Genomic DNA, 21,574 nt, shown 5'->3' on the forward strand with positions numbered 1-21,574 from the left:
AGATTACTAAGCCAAGAGCGGCTCTAAGCTTGGCCTAAAATAATATTTTGGGCCCAAACACATACATATTTCACCATTTGTATAATCACACATAATGTATCACTCTGTATTTCAGTTACACTGAAAAATCTCTCCAGTAATTAAGGGCTTGTTTGGTATCCTATTTGAAAATTTTTATCATTTCTCAAAACATTTCTTAAGAACATTTCTTAAAAACAATTTTCTTTAAGACTTAAAAACTTGATTAGTTTGCGATGTAAAATTTTTAAATCATACAACTTAAACTAGACAAAAAGATCTAAAAAGAGGGGATTGCAAGAGAAGGAGAAATAGGAGAGAGGTGGAAAGAAAGTAAGAGATGATTGAAGGAAAGAGAAAGAATAGAGAGGAGAGGACAAGATAGAGAGGAAGAGGAGTGAGAGAAAGAATTGAGAGAATGAAAATAGCAGATTGGAAGAGAGACGAAAAAGGTTAAAAAAAAGTGGAGAGAGATAGAGAGAGAGAGAGATTTGTAGTGAAAGGGGAGGAGGGAAAGAAAAGAAATTAGTGAGTAAGTTTAAAAATTCTAAAAACTCATTTTTTTATGTTTTTAGAGAATTGACTATATTTTTAAGTTAGTCTTGAGTTCAGTTTTTTAAAATAGTCATACTAAACAAGTTTTTAAGGCTTAAAACTTGAAAATTGTTTTTGAGTTTAAAAAGTTAGATTCAAGTAAAGTACCAAACATATGGTTGTCATGTTCTTAGTAGCAGTACCTATAGAACAGTGTACTTGGCCAGAATGAATTATTGGTATTGAATGTCAACCTTTATACAGAAGTTTCCCTACAAACTAGCAGTTAATCCAGCTATCCTGATGTACAATAAAAGTAGGAAATAAAATAAAAAATCGATTGCAAATATTGACATGCCGAATTTATTCTCTAAATAATTTGGATTCCGATTACATTTTAACACTTTCTCTCAAGTTGAAGAATGAATGTTAAGAACACCCAACTTGAACAGCATGGTCGGAAATTTTTCTTTGCCCAACGCCTTTGTAAACATAGTCGAAAACTGTTACGCTAGCTAACTGAAAGTCAAGTGTGCAGTAAGTGCTCATTTCTCCCTCCGTGTCCCAGATGCTACACGTGATTGTGTAAGTGCTTGATATTAATATTGTGGTGAACGGTGGTGGCAGCAACGGTGGTCATGACAGCAACAATGGTGGGAATATGGTGGTGTTGCCAATAGTAGGGTGTGGTGGTTGGAGTGTAGAGGTAGCATTGTGGTGGTAGAGAGTGGTGGCCTTCTTGGCAGTGGCAACAGTGATGGTGGTGATGTCTACGATGGTGTAAGGCTGATGGTAGTTGTTGTAGGTGGTGTTGACGATGGCAGTAACGATGACGGTGAATAGTGGGCGTATAGTGACAGTGCCAATAGTGGTATGTGATGGTTAAGGTGCATAAGTAATGGTAATAGGAACATCTGCGACAATTATATAAATGGTGACGGCAATGATGGTGGTGGCAAGGGCAGCAGACTAATCTTAATGCCGCTAGTACTTCATGAAAAGACACTCTGAAGTCTCTGGAAAAAGCACTCAAAACAACTTAGGTGCACTTTTTGCCAAATATAATGTGAACCATTTTTGTTTATTAGAAAACATTTATTTCCTCACAAAGCGCTTTTGGTCACCATGCTCGGTTTATTCTAGGACTAACTACATTTACACCCTCAATGTTTGAGATGGTTTTCAAAACATCCCAATTCATTTATATTACACTTCTTAAGTTTCGAAATTATCTTAGTTTATACGTTTAAATGAAACATAAGACATAAATTGATACAATTTCAATATCTAAAGTACAATATGAGAAAACTGAACAAACACGACTCACCACAAACTTAGACGGTATGAAATGTACTGTTACCTTCATTTTTTAGTTCCTTTGAAATATAGGGTATTAAAGAGTTTACGAAAACTTAAGAGGTCAGAATGTTGCAGAAAAAAGTTCAATGTAGTTTGTGATGTGGAACTAGAAGCCGATAAAAATGTTCCAACCACGCCATGTTGATATTCCGGGATCTGGAACATGCAGTGGAGTCCGGAGATCAAGGTCGAGGATCGGTAACGCATGAACATTCGATGCTCGGATGCTCGAAGGACGTCGCATGAACATCCAAAGATATCTACCCTGCAACTGTTGCGTCTGCAACTTTTAATATGCTAGTCAGTCACCTGACCACTTAATGTGAAAAGAACACTTGGGGGAAGAAATTCTCCGCCCTCTCTCTAACAGGTCAAACCAAGCTCTACATTCTTGCATTTTGTAGAACGTCCGATGTGAAGCCGGCATTTTCAGAAACGCATCTTGCCGGCCTGCTACGACGCTCTTGATAGGGTAAAAGACTTCATCTGCTTATCGCCATTGTAACAGTTTATACGGGTGTAGCTTAAGACATCATTCACAAGTTCAAAGAACAAGAGATAATAATAGAGAGCTTTTATTGCCCACGAGGACAAAAGTAACTGTTTACCCTTTGTCCCTAATTCAATCAAATCTTTCTATTCAGTTCCAACGGATAGAAGCAAAAGCGTCTGTTTCCGAGACCCTTTGTTTCTCCCTGCTCTGACAATCACAAGGAAAATGATTCAATAATTCGTACGACAGGCTAGCCAATGCACACTACTCTTACAAATACCAAATGAAAAATGGTAGAAGCAGCAGGCATACAAGAAGAGCAAACCCAACAATCCAAACCGGCGACGAACAGAAAAGAACAGCCTTCTCCGGTCGTTGGAGGAGTCAAACACAAACGCTCACCCGTAAATTTTTGTTTTCCACGTGAGACATTCTCCATCCAGCTTGGGTCTGCATAGATTGTTCACGAATTAGGCTCTTGGATAATAACAGGCAAGCTTAACAAATCTCAGAGAAAGTAGTCTGGTGCAGGTTTCTTGGCAGGCGCCCCTCTTGATTCCTGCATTTTATCACCATCGTTTAGTGTAAGGAAAGTGAGAGAACAGGAAAAAAAAAAAAAAAAAAAAGACAGCGGATACATTCACAGTCCATGTCACTGAACTAAGTGTTATTCTTTCATAAATTTAACTAATCATACTTGATGCTAATTATTTCCACATAATCCAATTCATAGACTGCATTTCAACTCTTTCCAGATTTTATTGACAATGTCAAGTAGAATCCTTCGAACACCCAGTGCAATTTTAATTTTTTTTTACTGGCTGCATTAACCCACATAACACCAATTACAAGTGGACAACACGTACAAAGTTTCACGGTGCTGCTCAAAATAAAGTACGTTTCTTATTTTTCAAGAAAAATCAAATTTTTGGACACACCTGTGGGGCAGCATCAAAAACACGAAACTGCTTGTTAAGATTTTCATCCAGCTCAAGAATTGCAGCTACATTACCACATCTGAAACAGACCACCATTGACAACTCAATATAAACCTTCAAACTCTGGAAAAAGGAGGAGAAACTTGATTGCAGACTGGTAACTTACCTGTAACAGTAATTTGGTGCTGACCAGACAGTTACTATCTGGTTATTAAACATCCATTTATACCCCTCCATTACCAACTGATGGGCACGACATATATAGTCAATGTTGTTTGCATGGTTAAATGAAGTAACAACACTGCCACCAAAGAGGAAGCCAGCACCACGCGGACTTAAACCCCAACCGTCCACGATATCTTCAGGATCTGACCATAGTAGGTCGCACATGCCACCATCATGAGGTACTTCTTGCTTCCTATCAATTGTTCGTATCTGCCAAACAGAACATGTTGGTCGGTTAGCATACAAAGGAGAGACTAAAAACTAAATAAAACTAGTAACAATTCAAACTCATAAAGGATTCTCAAACCTGATCCAGAGTTGTAATGGCAGGAGAGAGACCACCATGTACGCTGAAAATCTTATTTTCAATGAGAGCTGACAGACTGCATGAAACCACCATAAAAATTCAAAATATGTAAAGGAGAAACAATATAATATGCCCGAGCCTTGGGCTCTATTGGAAGCAGTTTAAATGAAGACTAAACTAAACTGCCTAATGGCCTGTATTGAGGAACAAAACGTTTACTTTGAAGATGTAGTACTTGCTTCTAAACAAAGGATGCATAGATAAACTGAAAAACCGAACACCTACTGAGTTTAGTGTGGCGCGATGGGTAGTGTGCCAAAAAGAAAAGACACTGAGAAATATGGGAATCAAACAGCTGGAAAGAATTTGAGAAAATTAACACATTAAATTAAGAAATTTCTAGCAATTATTCGATATGGGAAATTTGTTAAAATGGTGTAGCGACAGTAACTGTTTTACGAGACTAAAATGGCAACATCCAGTTATAATGATCTCAACATCCAATTTGGATGAAATTTAAAAATGGATTTTAATAACTTTTTCTCCTTTCCTATAGGTACATTTGAATCCCAAGATCTATCACAGTCCTGCACCAACCACCTGCTACCTCAACTAAGGCCAAGGGGATCCTTTCCAAAAGAAAGGAAGGGTAGTTTTGATAACTAATACAGGGTTTATTTCACAGATCATAATATCCTATGATCTCCTTCACAAGAAAATAAACTGTCATAAACCTTTATGAAACAAGGTTTCCACTACGAAATACTAATCTGTCCTAACCTTCAACACAAAAATCTTATGTGATAGGAAAGGGCAAACCTCAGATAATCAAATATATCTGTGCAATATCTCCAAACATTGACGGATCCATACTTTCGTAGACATTCATCGTAGAATCCATACACCTGTCTACAAAGGATAACTCAGTAAATATTCTGAATGGGTAAGCACTAAACAGTAGGCACCGGTAAAAGAGACTTAACCTGTGTGATCTGACGACTCTCGTGGTTTCCTCTAATAAGAGTTATCCGATCTGGATATCTAACCTGAAGTAATTAATTTGGGTTAAAATAGTAAAAAAAATATGAAATAAACTAATGAAACATGAGAATAAATGCACGACCTATAGTTATTGTCAAAATCCAGCATGACTATCAAAATGAATCACTATCAATTAGATATTCTTCTACAAATTCAGGTTGGAAATTTGTAGCCATAGGTAGGAAATTTGTAGCCATAACCTTATATGTACTAGCTTGCAGTTTACAAAAACCTTTACAACAGTTCAACCACCAAAGACTTGTGAGTGAAGTAAGATAAGGCATTAGAGCTCGTTTGGAAGTGCCTTTAAAATGGTTGAATGCGCTTCTGGTGAAATGTTTTTGGAACCAATCCTTAGTAAAATGCAATTGAATCCTCGAAAAGCACATAAAGTGCTTCCTGCAAGAAGCACCAGTTATTTGCTTCCTGCACGAAGCCCCAGTTATTTGCTTCCTGCACGAAGCACTTTAAGTGCTTTTAGAACCCAAAAGATTTTCGCTAGAAGTGCTTTCAGTCATTTTAAAGCACTTCCAAATGAGCCCTTAATGTAGTTGTATCATTGTGGAACAAGTTCTATCATCTATAAGAAACAATAGTGGCAGGCAAACAGAAAAAATAATAGTAAAATACCAAGTATTAAAGAAACTTAAACGTTTAATTAACCATTTAAAGACATTGCGTGCTCTTAAGACAAAAACAAACAAACTCTTAAAAACTTGACAGACTCCTTGTAATACTTGACAGTAACTTTCACACTAACAGTTTCACTTATTTAGCTATTTTTATTGAATTTTTTATTTTCTGATTTTTGCACTGTTGCATCACTGTGTGGTTTTACATGGCAGGAGATCCATGACATGGAATTTAGTGTACTTTTTACAAACACCAATCTACTGAAAACAAATAGATCCTACAGTTTTAAAAGGGAATTGTTATTAGCATGCCAATAATCTCATTTGGCACTCCAAACTTTCTATAATTAGAAAGAAAAATACACTTGTGAGGAGTGTAGAATGAGATTTTTGGAGTGCTAATAACAGTTCCCTTTTAAAATTAGGGTTATGTTTTGAGGCAATAGAAACAACAATTGTCCTAGAAACTTTGAAGAATGTGTCGAAAACTCCTAATGCAGTACACACAAAAAAAATAAAAATAAATGAATCGTCTTTAATGATATAAATATTAAATAGCAAGCCAAGCATCTTCAAATGCCCAAGAAATCAGGAAAAAGTAAAGAGAAGATAAGCCTATCACCTTCAGGGCAAGTAGGAGTAGAAATGTCTCAACAGAATAAAATCCTCTGTCAACAAAATCTCCAAGAAACAAGTAGTTGGTCTTCGGGCAATCACCTCCTACTTTGAAAAGCTCTTTCATGTCATAAAACTGCCCATGGATGTCACCGCATATCTATTCATCAAAACACAAAGAACAATAACAATTAATTAGCCTGAACCCCGCAACGTTCAGGACTTGAAATTCATATTTTATAGCACCATCTATTCAATAAGAAGAAATAGTTCCACTAGCCCTATTTCCCTGCTAAGCCTTCTTATCACTAGACCACCTCTAAGTAGTTCGTAAAATCAAGTAATAAGCACAAATTATAGCAAAAATGGGACTGATCGTCACTAAAGTAAATGGTAACTACTGATAACGCTATATTTCACTCCGGACCCCAAACCTGGGTCTACACGAAATTCTACAACCATTTGATTATCCAAGTAAAAATAGGAAACCACAATTGAAATATCATTCTAAAACCCTTATCTATTTCCTAGAATCCAATAGCAATTTAAGCTTTTTCCTTCATAAATTCAGGTAGCAAATGCACAAAAATTGAAATTAAAGACAAACCCACTTGTCTGAATCGAATTAAACATCGAAAAACATAGCAAAATCAAATCCAATAACCAAAACAATCAACGAACACCCAAATAAATATCATAGTACTACTTCGAAGACTACCCAAAAACCCACTGAGCTCGCAATTACAGAGAGAGTGAGATATATATATGTATATGTAGAGAGAGCGAGAGAGAGAGAGAGTACAGTGACAGGAGCATCGACTCTCTGAACGTTGCTCTCTTCGACGAGGATTTCCATGGCTTTGAGGCAGAGAGCCTTCACCTCCGACTCTTTGAGAGGCTCGCACTTCTTCAGCTGTTCTATTTGCCGGTCTAGGTCTGACATCTCTCCCTCCCCCACCCTCTCTCTCAACTTTCTCTCTCTACCCTACCCCCTCTTCTCCCCTTCCTCAGCCCCACGCCGCCGCGCCGCCACCACGACCAACCCTCTCTCTCTAGAACAGTGAGATAGTGATTCGTGAATCTGTCTCTCTCTACTGTCCTCCACAACCTTCTCTATCACTCTCCCACTTCCTTTTTTCTGCGGGCTCCTCTCACTCTCAGCCCTCCAGATTTTTTTTATTTTAGTTTTGCCCACTTCCAACTTTATCGTTGCTAAAATGGCCCCGCCTCAATTTCAATTTTTAAAACAGATCACACGACAAGTCGTTCGACCCGAAAGTCACCACGCGAATAAAAAACCTTGGAAGAAATAACCTGAACTTCTTCATCCTTGAGCTTGCGAGTTAGAGAGGGAGAAAGAAGAGAGAGAGAGGGTAGGGAGAGAAAATGGCATGGAGAGGGAAGCTATCTCAGAACTTGAAGGAGCTTAGGGTTTTGCTTTGCCAATCGTCCCCTTCAAGCGCATCCACCAGGTCCATTCAATCACTTATTCTTTTTATTATTTTAATTAATTAATTAATTAATTAATATATATTTTTTTTTTTTAATTTTATAGAAAGGGTAAATCTTTGTTTGAATTTGCAGAGCATTTGTGGAGAAGAATTACAAGGATCTGAAGAGTGCAAACCCCAAATTGCCCATCTTGATTCGTGAATGCAGAGGGATTGAGCCTCAGTTGTGGGCTAGATATGGTATTCTTCCCCATCCTTCCTAATTTTTTATGGATTTTTATTTTTATTTCTACATTTTCCAGTGCTTTTTAGAATTTGAAATGCTTAATTTCATGATCGTCATTGGTTCAAGCTAGATATTAGCTCTCACTACATTTCCTTACGATTTATGATGTGTATCGTCGTTGGTTTAAGGTAGATATTAGCTCTCACTGCATTGCCTTATGATTTTATGAATAATTCTGGAATCCAACTTATGACAGCCGCTCGTTTGGTTGCTATTTTGATTCCGGTATTTTCAATGGTTCATAAGATGATCTCTAATAAGCACGAAAGTATATGTATTGGAGTCTGCTCATTTTAGGGCCTTTTCGATAACATTTAGTTTTGTTTTCGTTTTTAAGTAGAGATAGAGAAGGGAAAATAAGAGAATAGTGAGAACAGAGAAAATAAATCTGAGTAAGTAAGGAGAAAATGGATATGGGATAAGGAGAAAATGTTTTAAAGAGGATGATAATTTCAAAAAATTTAGTTTTAGTTTTATTGGGAGCTGATCAACAAGAGGAACTTGAGATTTCTAAATCTCGGAACACTTGAAGATGTTTGTATTCTAGAATTGCAATAATACCCTTTTATTATAACCAGAACTATGTTTCACTTCAAGATGTTTGTGAAAACTGCTAAGTAGCGGAAAAAGAGATGCAGCAGTATCTTGGACAAATGCAGTGAACATTTTATAATTGATTGGTTAAAACTATTTACCGTGTTTTTTCTTAAGTTCAATGCGGAACATGAGTGTTTATCTTTAATTACAAGTGATAATAAAAAGTTTGAATATGGACTGGTCATGTGCTTGTTTTCTTCACCGGTATCATATATATGAACGAAAATGTGTATTTAAAGCTTTAGAAAGTTCTAATTATTTTGATAATGAACAATGGATAACTATTGAAAATAAGTTAATTCCTAACTTAAAGTTCCAAGTACATAAGGTTTACTCAAACGTTACTAAATAGATGTCGCCTCTGTTACTTTGATGCTCTGAGTTACAGTCACTGTTATGACATTTGTCACCAAATTTATGTATCTTGTTTAAGTTGAAGATGCCACCAGAGGTCAGAAGAGAAAGAATTTAGGTTTCGGCACTTAGAAGAGCATGATTGCTAGCAATAGAAGATGTCTTTTTCAGGTGGCCAAACTATGATGGTTCTAGCCAGCCTCTAGCAATTGGTTCATAGGATTGTTTAGAGTTGGAGCTAAAACTTTTATTAATTTCCTTTTTCTATTCTTCTGTACGGAATGCTTTAGAAATCCCAAGGTTTGGCTTTGCTTTCTGTTTTCCAATATCGCACATGCTATGGATACGCATAGACTAATTTTAATAGGCCATGTTAAAAATTGTATTTCAACTATGGTGAAATTTTCAATAAGCGACCTTAAAGGTGTAGGGACTCGAGTCTGCCTGCTTTCACCCTATTAGATAACAGCTTTACCTATATAGTCGTCATCTTGGGTGGGGATTAACAGCAAAGCAGGTTTAGGTATGACGACTTGACGAATGGTAAACAACATTCTCTCTTCACAATAAAGTGCCTGTACTTAACGACTCACTTTTTGCCACACTTTGTCCTGGACTCATGGTCTGATATTTTTCATTCTTGATGTACTTTTATTCAACCTATGTGTGTTCTTTTATTGGTTCTTTAGTCGTGTGCTGTTAACTTGAATTTTGCACCATGTTGCTCTGTCAACTTAACCTTTGATTATTTGACAGACATGGGTGTTGAGAGGGGCGTTCGACTGGAAGGTTTGACAGAGCCACAGATCTCGAAAGCACTAGAGGAACTGGGTAAGGTGGGGGAGTCTCTAAAGGCCTGATAATCGACAGTGTGAAATGAAATAAATGTACATTCATGGGAAATTCTTTCCTATGATCGCCTGCCCTTTGTTTAGCTCAGGTGTTTCTTGTGTAAGATGATTCTTTGGGTTGATTACGCGCAGTACTGCGCGTGTTGTAGTTTGAATAATTCATGTATTTTCCGTCTTCCATGAAGAACAAATCTTCTAGAAATTGAGTTCTTTGGTGCCTATGCGCTTCCTTTTCGATTTTTCCGTCTATTGGCCTAGTTATCAAGATGCAAACAAAGCCAACGTTGTGAGTTGCAAAGTCGCTTGCACCACCATCTATATCGCCATTACCCTGCAACCATCTTCATCACCATCACCCTTGCCATCATTACTCTCCCACACAGCATTCATTGGTCCTCCCAACTGTTGCGATCACCTATACCCACCACAGCCATTGGCACCACCACTTTTGCCACCGACGCCAATCACTATTGCCGTCACAACCCTCAACCACCGTTGTTGGAACCACCATCCCCACCACAAACGCCACCATGCTAAAATCTATATAACAAAAAACAGTCTCCTTCCATTGAGGGACACCTTGTCTGGCTCAATATATGATGGATTCGACGATCTGATCGTTGAATTTTTCATCCCTTAGTTCTACCAAAATATCATTAAGACAATTTGTCATAATGGGAAAAAATAGACCAACATAGTTTTTTCAATAAACAATAAAATGACTACTTTCTAATTAAGAGGTCACATGATTACCGATTTTGATGATTTTTTTCATAAAAGATCTATGAATCAAGAGATGAATATTCAACCGTTGAAACATTGAAATTTATCATACATTGAACGATCATCAACATAAGTGGATTGTTAAAAAAATATTACAACCAACACAAATTTGTTAATTTTTATAAATAGGCGAAAGTAAAAGAGATAACTTTTGCTAGAGATAGAAGTGGAACAGGTGCAATGTAACACACAAATGATGTAGGTAAAGAAAGGAGGGGATAGTGGTCTTATTGCTTTTCACTTTTGATCTAGTGTGTTATTTGATTATACACTAATGCTCTTTATATTGAGCCTTTTACGTGCATAATTCTACAAGGCAATTTAAGGCATGTTAAAAAAACCATGCTATATAAGTTGAAGATCATGTCATCCAACAATAGTAAATTTGACAACACCGCCATTTTAGTCCTTCTTACCTTTTAACTTTTGACTAAACTATGTAGGCATTCAAATCCACACCTTTTACAACATTAATCCTTTTCCTTGATACTACACACTTTCAAAGTTTTTATCTCGCAACAAATATCTTGGATTAAAGGACTAAACGCATTTTTAAATTATAAAAGTTAAAATAAAATATTTGTCGTTTCCATTTTGCAAAGTAATTCTTCCAAGATTACTAAATTACTAATAATTATTTAAGTAACTTCACACTTATTTAATGGAACGCGTAATTAATTGTGATAATCTCGATTAGCAATGTAAACCATAGAGGATAATAGGACTTGGTCGGCTAGACCGATGGAGAAGCCTTTGGGTACCACGACGATAACGACGCTGTATACGACACACAGCCACCAGCTAAACAAATTATAATTCCGACGTCGGGGTCGGACAAAGATTCCGCCCTCTCTCTCTACCCCTCTCCCTCTCCCTCTCCCCTTTGTTGTTGGTTGGTTGTGCCGCCGTACGGCGTCGTCTCCTTCCGTTAAAGTTAAGCCGTTTCCATTAATCAAATCAAATTTAATCAAACTGTCTTCATTCTCGTCTCTATCCCGATACGACCCCGTTTCGATCTCCCCATTCTCAACGACCCTCAATCGTAATCCCTAATTCAGGTAATTACGATCGCCTCTATTTTAATCCTGTTTCTCCCATATATATATATATATGCTATGTATCCAAATTTTCTTCCTTTCGTTTTGACAATTTCGATTAGGTTTTAACATTTTAGGGTCGATCAGCATTTTTTTTGTTTTGGCGAATTATGGGTTATGTGGGATCGTTCAGGTTTGTGCATGTTGTTTAATTAGTTTTTATTTGTTTAAATTTTTTATTTAGCATGGCTTTTATCTGGCCATGAGTTGCTTTGATTTAATATTTTCTTGAATTGGTTCAAATTGTTTTACTTAGCTTGAATTATGGAGTTTTCTTTAATCCAAAGGAGCTCGATTTGCATCTTTTTACTTTTGTTGCTCTCGGTTGAGCGCTATCGATTGAGAAGACTTGGTGGAACACTGTTTCGTGTAGCCCAATTAACTTACTTAGAATTAGGCAGATTAAGAGCTTAGTTATGGCCGGTGTCGCTGCATTGGGGAGTAAACGAGACAAGCAGGATTTTTTTTTTTTTTTTGCGAGCTGATGCAATGTACTGTTTAGCTGTATTTCTTGAATTTATCCGAGTTATATGAGCTAGTGGGTGTAAGCTTGTGGTCCTGTATATGGCGTTGGATATTTGTGATCGTATTATGGTAGAAAGTGGAGTTGTTACTTTTTGGGAAGTGGGAAGTGCTCATGATGTATATTAATGTTTTTGGTTCATCGTGGATTTAGAGGTTTTTAGATTCGTTAAGATTGGACTAAATATATAGAGATATTGAGATCTTATAAGTGGAAGTTTACGCTCCAAAAGATGGTGGTGTAACGGCTCTCAGCTGGCTATCAATTCCCTGAGAAGTTTCTTGGTTTGCAGTCGGTCAACACAGCACTTTTATTGTAACAAAAAGTACTTGGTAGTTTGGGCCGAATTTATAGCTAGGTGACAATGCTTTGGTATTGATAGGTTTAAATTAACTGGAAATTAGCTGCAGGATTAGATAGAAGGAACTGCCGATTTTGATGCGAATTTATTATTGTTTCTTAAGTGCTTATCAACCAAACAAGTACTGCTCATGCTATGTTACTCTTACCAAACAAATCCTTTGTCTTTTCAGCTTACCGTCAAAGATATGGTGGGTTGATGAAGTTCTTGGGGAAAAATAAAAATTGTGCTAACCAGAAAGATAAAATATCCTTACGTGATGCTATTCTAGATATAATCTGCTGCCTGTGGTTAACCTTGTATTATACTTGTCATTTGATTATTTTGAGCCTATACAAGGCCCAAAGATATGTAAAGATATTGTGTTCATTTGTACAAAAGCAATCCCTGAGTATGTTATTGATGAATTAGTGTGCCCTTTTTATTTCAGCACAATGGCATCTTCTTCGGACTCATGGATGAAGGAATATAATGAAGCAACAAAACTTGCTGATGATATCAACGGTATGATATCTGAATGGAGTACATTGCCCGCAGGTCCAGACACTCAGCGTCATGTCTCTGCTATACGGCGGAAGAATACAATATTGGGGACTAGACTTGATAGCTTACAGTCCCTTTTGTCAAAACTCCCTGAAAAACAGCATATGTAAGTCATCATAGACTCATAGTTGACTTGTTTTAATGCATGCGTCAACTGCCATTGGAGCTAAATGTAGGAACTGAACAATGTTGTATGCTCTTGTTTCATTTCCTGCTTCTATTGGTCAATGCTGCATGTGAAGGGGTTTATGCCCAACTTATGAGTTCTTTGAGTTAGTATTTCATGCTATCACCGTTTGTGATAAAAGCTCATGAAACTTTTGATCAAACATTGTTATTGTAAGATAGTCCTTTATAATGTTAAAGTGACTTCTGGCTATCATTATATGACATTCTTTTATGCTGCCAATTTTGAAACTCAGAACAGAGAAAGAGATGAACCGTCGGAAGGATATGATAGGAAATTTAAGGTTGAAAGTTAAGCAGATGGCTTCAACATTGACGTCCAACACTGCCAACCGAGATAGCTTGCTGGGATCAGAAATAAATAAAGCTGATGCCATGGGAAGAACAGTTGGCCTAGACAACTACGGCCTTGTTGGTTTGCAACGACAAATTATGAAAGGCAAGAGATCCTTATTCGGATGTAACTATTTTGTTGTCCTGTAATCTTTGCACATGATTGATTTTCACAATATTGATCTTTACATGGTATTCCTATGAAGCAGAGCAAGATGAGGGGCTCGAGAAATTGGAGGAGACTGTAGTAAGCACAAAACATATTGCATTGGCAGTCAATGAAGAAATTGACCTACACACTAGACTTATTGTATGCCCTTGCACTCTAATACTTGTGTCTTTGAATCTTCCATCTAAAAAGTAATTACTTATTTATCTAAAATGTATTTGTACTCTCAGTATAACTTATGTCTTTCCGGCCCATTGTGCAGGATGACTTGGATGATCATGTGGAAGTTACAGACTCCCGGTTACGGGTAATCATCGAACTCATGTATTTTAAATTATTATGAACCCTTGTTTAGCAAATGAATATTGCACAACTCTTTCTTCCCTCCTGTCTGAATTCCCGGAAGAAAGAAAATCAACAGCGAAAAAAAAAAAAAAGGAGACGTGTGTACCATGACACAACAGAAGTGTCCCCTGGTGGAAAATTTTGACCATCTTGTCGTTCATAAATGCATTTTGATTAGTGTGGGCTGTAGTTAATTCTTTGCTTGGTATTTCTAAGAAAAAATTATTATTGAAAGTAAGGCTGACAGGAGAAACAGTAGATGCTGTCGAGTGAAGAAAATTATGTTACTTCAAAGATGTTAGGAATTGCGATTCCTTACTGTAGCTGAAGTTGATGAAGTTGATTGTTTTGATCTTTGTTTTGTTTCCTTAAGAATTGCAATGTTTTATTGGGAGCAAATATTAATCAAATACTATTTTGTCTACCCGTTAATGCCAAAACAGCGGGTGCAGAAAAACTTGGCAGTTTTGAACAAGCGCACAAAGGGTGGTTGCTCCTGCATGTGCATGCTTTTATCTGTCGTCGGGATAGTGGTTCTGATTGCCGTGATATTTTTGTTGATCAAATACTTGTAATAGTACCAACTATAAGTCTACACCGAGTATGAAGATCTCCTGTTTGTGTGTTTTGATGTTGTTGCCGTGATATTTTTGTAACGTTCGATTGTTTATAAATGTTTTATGTGTTTTCTTGCTTGGAAGCATGTTTTTCAAGACTTTGACATGAGGTGAAAAGAATCAATCATTAAGCAAAATTGTTGACATATTCCTTTGTCATTGAGGGCTCGTTCACGTAACCGTAATCAAAATAAAGGAATTTGGAATGAGGAGGAATTGAACTGGGGAGGAATTGCAATTGGAGCAATTACAACGAATCATATATTGTGAATAACGTTGGAAGATGTGTGAATTGAAATCGTGACCTCATGTGCAACTATTAATGCTCTCACGCGCTTCAGTTACAAGCTACTTGCTTTTGTTCAAGAGAGGCAAGTAGCTGAGGAATTGGCGATGGGTATGGCATTTTATTCACACATTGGGTCACTGATAACAATAATTATACTGGACCGTAATATTAGTGACACACTTGGCTCTTTCATTTAGTTCAACCATACATATTTCTTATTGTTGAAATATGTTCGAAGTTCGAATTACATAATATAAAGGCAAATAATCACCCTCGCGGCCCAAAAATGACGGTTTGGGCCTAATTGATTTATAGGCCCATGAAAATAATCAACCTAGCTTTTGAACCTGATAATCATGGCTCTAACTTCATCATGTCTATTATTTAGAGACAAAGTTCAACATGTCATCAATAAGAAATAAACATATTTATTAACGTTTAAGTAATAATTCAATTATTAACGTCCATGTTATTTAGTTTACAAAATTTTGTCAATCAATTTAATCTTCCTAACATTACTCATATATTATATTAAACCGCATGTGTGAAATATGGATATATCCATATTGCTCCACATATACAAACATATATAACCATGAAGCTGACGGACCCAGATGAGTTTTTGGCACTTTCTTTCTGCTTAATCTCGTTTCCTCGCAAAATTTGATACCCAATTGGCCAATTTCGCAGCTTATTAGGGTTTTTCTTATTAATTCGATAATTGCTTTCCAGAACCAGTGGGGTTGTTCATGATGAAAGAGGGTTTATGTAAAGAATTAAGCGAAAAAAATTTGTCAGATCAAATAAAGATGAGCAATGTGCCGAAAGAAGCTATAGAGATCGTAGCACAGAACTTGGCGTTTCCAATTTGTACCCTGATGTCGCCCTTGCTTTTATTTAAATCCATTTAACCTTGAACCCAACTTAGTTTCCATATTCATATTATTTTTAATTAAAGAATTAATATCTTTTTAAACTCAAATTTATTACCGAAAGTACCCTTCCTAACCTAATTAAAAAGTATATTTATTTTTACACCCATTATAAAATAAAAAAAATCTCAAAGAAACTCAAAAGTGAAAACTCTTCTCAGTCCTTTGTCTTCCCTCCCATCTTGATCTATTTAGAAATAGAGTGTTTTGTTTTTCAAATTTTTTTAATATCAAGCCTATTGGGTGTAAATGGGTATATAAGACAAAAAGAGATGCTGCTGGCAGAGTTGAAAGATATAAGGCATGTTTAGTAGCAAGGGGGTTCAATCAAAGGAAGGGTGTAGACTATAATGATACATTCTCACCAGTTTCTTCCAAAGACTCGATGAGGGTAATTATGGCTTTGGCATCACATTTTGATGTAGAATTATGCCAGATGGATGTAAAAACTGCTTTCTTGAATGGAGACTTGCAAGAACATATTCACATGATTCAACCTCTTGGATTTGTTGAAAGGGGGAAAGAAAAGATGGTCTGCAAGCTTAATAAGTCAATCTATGGACTTACGCAGGCTTCAAGGCAATGTTTTCTTAAGTTTGATCAAGTAATCACATCCCATGGCTTTACTGAAAATAAGATGGATGACTGCATCTATCTTAAGTTTAAAGGATCGAACTTTATCTTCTTAATTCTATATGTTGACGACATTTTGCTTGCAAGCTCAGATTTGCAGTTACTTATGGAAACCAAGAAAATTCTGAGCACAAATTTTGAGATGAAAGATTTGGGAGAAGCTCATTATGTGCTTGGAATCGAAATAGTGAGGGATAGACAAAAGAAATTGCTTGGCTTGTCTTAGAAGGGTTACATTGAAGGGGTCCTTAGCAAGTTTAATATGGAAAGCTGTAATATAGCTGATGTCCCAGTAAACAAAGATGATAAGTTCTCTCGAAATCAATGTCCTAAATCTAAGCATGAGATAGAATTGATGAAGATAAGGCCGTATGCTTCATTGGTTGGAAGTCTTATGTATGCAAACATATGTACTAGGCCTGACTTGGCAATCATAGTTGGTTTGCTAGGAATATTTCAATCAAATCCAGGTGAATCTCATTGGATAGTTGCAAAGAAAGTTCTGAGATAATTGTAGAGAACAAAAGAATTCATGCTGATGTATGGTAGAGAGGATTGTCTGGAGATCATTGGCTATACTGATTCAGATCTTGCTGGAGATTTGGATGAAAGGAAGTCAACTGGAGGTTATATTTTCATGATGAAATGGGGTGTTGTTTCATGGAAAAGTGCAAAACAGACAATCGTATCAACTTCTACAATGGAAGTTGAGTTGTAGCATGTTTTGAGGGGATAAAACAAGCAATTTGGCTTAGAAATTTTGTTGCTGAAATGAAGATTGTTGATTCTGTGAAGAGGCCTTTAAGAATGTTTTGTGACAATTCTGCAGCAGTATTTTTTTTCTCAAAGAATAACAAAAGAACTTCAGCTTCAAGATTGATGGATGTGAAGTTTTTAGAGAAATGGTAAAGAAGGGGGAAATCGAAATTCAGTTTTTTGTCAACCAACTTGATGATTTCGGATCCTCTGATTAAAACACTCCCTAATAATATTTTTAAAGGACATGTTGTTTGAATGGGGGTGTTAGAGTCTTTTGACAAGTGGGAGTGAATCATAAAGGTTGTTGTTTGATATTTCATTGCTCTGCATTGATATTGAAGTTGCAGTTCTGCAAGCTGAGTTAGTTTTATATATTTTGGTTGAGTTTAATCTTCTCAGGTAGTTTATTGTTAGCTATTATTGTTAGTTATTTTCAATTAAGGGTTTCAGTTTTTCCATCTGGGATTAACTTGTGCTAGAAAACAAATTTTATATATGAGATAGTTTGGTTTGTTAGAAAATCATTTTGTGATTTTGTTGAAGCATACTTTCGGGACTATTGATTATACTATTGGTATTGATAAATTTTAGTTATCAACTGTGATCATGGCCTTATTGTGTCAAGATTGACTTATATGAGTGGGAGTAATGTGTTTTAACATTGCTGCAAATTTTAGTTCACATGTTTACAAATTGCAGATTGGGTGTGTAGTGATTGATGGGTTAATTCTGTAATGGACAGAAGAAACTCAGCAGTTCCATGCTTTAAAATGCTTAGGTAAGGTTGTATGTGATAATGAGCTTTTGGTTAACTTGGACTTGGTGATCACTTCCATGATTTATGAGGCTGTTAGTCATATTTCATACTCAAGTGGGAAAATGAAAGAGTATGAGTATGAGACAAATATTTAGAGCCGGATTGTATAAATCTTTGTTTGGAAAAGTCCCGTTGATAAGCTTTTAGTAAATCCTGTTTGTTATAGAATTATGGGTGTGGTATACCAATTCTATATGGGATTTGACTCAGTATCAGGAGTCTAGTTCATTCATATTGTGATATGGTTTAGCTGTTTGAGTCCATACGAATTCTAATAGGAGAATATTTGGAACACTGCTATATGTATGTTTAGCCACTGCTCTTGCAAAGATCTGCATTTTTTATATTTGTTCTGAATACCTATTGTTCGGTGAGTACTTGTGCTTTGTTAAAGAGGAGAAGGTTAAACCTGTTCGAAGAGCTGCAATGGCGTCGTCTTCGATCTCAGGTTTTGCAGGCCAGTTGTTATGCAGGTTTCAGTGTTTCTCATGAGCATGTTTGGTCTAGATACATATCTTGTTCTTAGTTTCTGATAATTCAATTGGTTAACTTATGATTGGTGGTGTTAGGACATACATATGTTTATATTTGTCTTACCCCATAAACATAACCCACAATTTATAGATAATTTTCCACCAATCCTACATAGAAGGATCAAATTACTCTCTCGAAGAGTACTTTGGTAAGGTGGTGGTTGATGGTTTCAGGGTCCGAGTATGCACAATAGTAAAAGCTCCTCGCAACTATGGAAAAGGTTTGCTTGGTCGAAGACTCTGCGCCGTGCAAAGGCTTTTGGAGCAACATTTGCACGAGTTGCTGCATGTCTAATTCAATTTCCTGGGTTGTTACAATGTAGCTGCCATTTTCATTCACCTGAGAAAAATAAAAAATGAACTATATCAAAGACGCCCCAAAAACAGAATCTGGAGAAAGTATAGCTTACCCTAATGCAGAAATAGGTTTAAATTTCTAACTTGTGCTTTTGGTTTTGGTAGCTGCGGAGTCTGTTGCAAACTCTGTTGGTGATCTTCAGAAGTTGGTTATGGTCAGGATCATTGGACAACAACGGCCCCTCTGAAAGCAAAATGCCGGCAGTTTGATTTATCGTTTCCACCAGCAGTGCGGCTTCATCTTGGTGCATGTCTCCTTTATCTTGTCACTTCAGAAGCCAGTTTTCCCACTGTATTTAGTTAATGAAACAAAACAGAAAAACCCAAATTAGATTTTTGGGATTGTGAGGATGTAAAAATTTTCGCATGTCGAAAGTTGAAGTCGCATTGCAATGGCTTACAGGAGTTGGGCCATTCCCTCTGTTGCCAATTGGTTTTAGGTAAACTTATGTTGTTTTGCTAGGAACTCACAGCTTGGCGTAGAGGGTGGCTGATGTTTTGGCCATGCGCCGCCATTGCGTCCATTGAGAAGTGGTGTATGGTTGCCAGCAAGGTCTCAATAAGTCCCTGCCGTTTCTTGTTTGTATTCATCTTCCTGTAAAACAAGGCATGTGTAAATTAATGTCTCATCCAATGTACGTAAATGCATGCTTCCTCAACAACCGATTCCTCATGTATATGCGCAAAAATTTTTCCTACGGCGATGCTAATGAGTACTTATACACATATATCAGATTGTTATTTACCTACAAGTAATTAAACTATATAATTCTGGCATTTGTCTTTTTTAACAAACGATATGATAATCTTACACTAAATGTCTTTGCTTGGGGAATTGGTACTAAATCTAAGCTGGAGGCCAATATATATATAAGACCAAGAAAGACCAAATTAACAGAACGGTTGTATTTACGTACTTAGTTCTGAACTCATGTACAAATGCCCTCCTTTGTTCAGAAGTTTCTTCCTTGAAATGAGACCCAATAGTCTCAATTAACGATGTTGATTTAGCCCATGCAAACCGTTCGTTGGATCTTTCCGGTTTAAAAATACTTGCCGCCGCAACAAAATAAGCCATGAGGAGGCTTCTGCTGGTCAATCCATAGTCTTCAAGTTTAGATTCTGCGTACCACCGGCGTATAATTGATACAGCATATATATGTAAAATTAAAGTTCCAAAAATTAACAATATACAATTTGTAAGTTTTAATAATGAAATAGCTTTGGTTTGGTTATACTTTTGAATGTTGTCCCATTCGATCAGATGCAGTGTTTGGCAATTGTTGTAGTCCAGTTTTGCCAGCTCGAGATACAAATCATTGTTCACGTATGGCATCCTAAAACCAATCAGTCGTTAGAAACCAAGTTCAAAATTATTGAAAAAATTAGTTAATAAATAGTCCTAGATCGATGCTGCCCCCTTACAGGGGCTGTCAGATTATATAGGACGAATTTGAGAATTTAAAAATGGTGAAAACATAAATAAATAAGTGAAACACCTGTTGAGAACCTTGCCAATGCAAACGTCGTCTCCTCCAACTTACTGTTGGATGTAGAATCTGGCCTCCAGTGGAGGTAAGCTCGCATACCATGGAACATCCAGTGCGTATTCCACTTGTTTATTGGCTCGTTCTCTTTAGAATATCCTTATTTATTTTTGGACATCAATGAATTGGTTACTGGAGAAAATGTACTCATGTGGCAACTTTTGTAATTGTTCTTGTTTATTAATAGAATACAGCTACCGATTCTTGTTAAATAAAAATGCTGCACGACCTAATGAAATGGGGAAGGACGTGTGCCAGAATCTGAGGGATATAGGAAAGTCTCTCCCCATGAAATGACAGCCCGACATTCAAATAAAAAAAAAGTCTTTGCTGGGATTCTGCTTCATACCTCGCCGGGCAAGTCCTTCGTGATGATCCATTTGTCTATCAGCTCATTGGAAGCTTGTTTTTCTCTGAGAAATTTTGTGGAAAACTCCTTAGCCTCCTCAAGGATCGTTTCTCCTGGGAACAGCACCTGGCTAGCCCTAAACAGGTTGAACGTTCCAGTCACAGCTTGTGTGCTTTGTCCAGCAAAGCAGATGAACTCATTGCCCTTCTTGAAATTCTTGAACACATTGTCCACATTACGAAATAGAATTAATTAAAGGGAAAATTAGGTTCACATCCTTCATTTTGTTACTCCATTGATTAAAATTCTATTCATTTTGAATTTTTGATCAAGGTCCTTGAGTATTGATTGATAACATCATTAATTATTTGAATAGTAAAATATTTTTATTTTTAAATATATTCCTTTAGTGTTAAAAATGTTACAATTAGTATATTTATATTTATGGCTAAATTTTTTATCATATATTTTTATTTTTAGTTTGTACCTATTTTTAATTTGAAAATATTTTTTAATTTGTACCAATTTTCTTTTCATGTTTAATTCGTACCCATATATTAGTTTCTTTTTGTGCCCATACTTTTTAAAGTTTTATTTGTGTTTGTACCATGTGTATAACATCACGTGACATTGTATATTTAATCAATGATAGAAAAATTACATATGATATATTTATGTTTTATGCTAAACTTTGTATCAT

At 36.4% G+C, this 21,574-nt stretch overlaps 3 protein-coding genes across 6 annotated transcripts; 2 read left to right on the top strand and 1 right to left on the bottom strand.

Annotated features, from left to right (window-relative positions):
• Positions 1-2,470: 2,470 nt before the first annotated feature.
• On the bottom strand, positions 2,471-7,239 carry LOC103927002 (serine/threonine-protein phosphatase PP-X isozyme 2). Of its 3 annotated transcripts, none has more exons than XR_007250815.1 (9): positions 6,965-7,239; positions 6,170-6,322; positions 4,858-4,920; positions 4,694-4,779; positions 3,875-3,950; positions 3,509-3,777; positions 3,343-3,421; positions 2,807-2,963; positions 2,471-2,611 (listed from the first exon to the last, which is right to left on the bottom strand). XR_007250815.1 is itself a non-coding variant. In XM_009335894.3 (8 exons), exons 1-8 carry the CDS (start codon positions 7,103-7,105, stop codon positions 2,913-2,915), a joined length of 918 nt encoding a protein of 305 aa, XP_009334169.1. In that variant the 5' UTR covers positions 7,106-7,239; the 3' UTR covers positions 2,471-2,912. The 3 variants fall into 3 exon arrangements, 1 of the variants encoding a protein (XP_009334169.1); XR_007250814.1 differs by having other exon boundaries at positions 2,717-2,963; XM_009335894.3 differs by having other exon boundaries at positions 2,471-2,963.
• A 232-nt stretch (positions 7,240-7,471) lies between these two features.
• Positions 7,472-9,920, top strand: LOC103935598 (NADH dehydrogenase [ubiquinone] 1 alpha subcomplex subunit 2). Its single transcript, XM_009345368.2, has 3 exons — positions 7,472-7,634; positions 7,747-7,853; positions 9,607-9,920. The coding sequence occupies exons 1-3, from the start codon at positions 7,549-7,551 to the stop codon at positions 9,708-9,710; spliced, it is 297 nt and encodes a 98-aa protein (XP_009343643.2). The 5' UTR covers positions 7,472-7,548; the 3' UTR covers positions 9,711-9,920.
• A 1,448-nt stretch (positions 9,921-11,368) lies between these two features.
• LOC103927004 (syntaxin-52-like) lies at positions 11,369-14,741 on the top strand. Of its 2 annotated transcripts, none has more exons than XM_009335898.3 (6): positions 11,369-11,542; positions 12,896-13,114; positions 13,431-13,633; positions 13,737-13,837; positions 13,959-14,003; positions 14,485-14,741. In XM_009335898.3, the coding sequence occupies exons 2-6, from the start codon at positions 12,900-12,902 to the stop codon at positions 14,614-14,616; spliced, it is 696 nt and encodes a 231-aa protein (XP_009334173.1). In that variant the 5' UTR covers positions 11,369-11,542; positions 12,896-12,899; the 3' UTR covers positions 14,617-14,741. The 2 variants fall into 2 exon arrangements, with proteins under 2 accessions (XP_009334173.1, XP_009334172.1); XM_009335897.3 differs by lacking the exon at positions 11,369-11,542 and adding an exon at positions 11,568-11,714.
• Positions 14,742-21,574: the final 6,833 nt, after the last annotated feature.

This window comes from the organism of the source record quoted next, unplaced genomic scaffold (genome assembly GCF_019419815.1).
Source record: "Pyrus x bretschneideri cultivar Hongxiangsu unplaced genomic scaffold, Pyrus_bretschneideri_v1 Contig38, whole genome shotgun sequence".
In the NCBI taxonomy this organism is placed as follows: domain Eukaryota; kingdom Viridiplantae; phylum Streptophyta; class Magnoliopsida; order Rosales; family Rosaceae; genus Pyrus; species Pyrus x bretschneideri.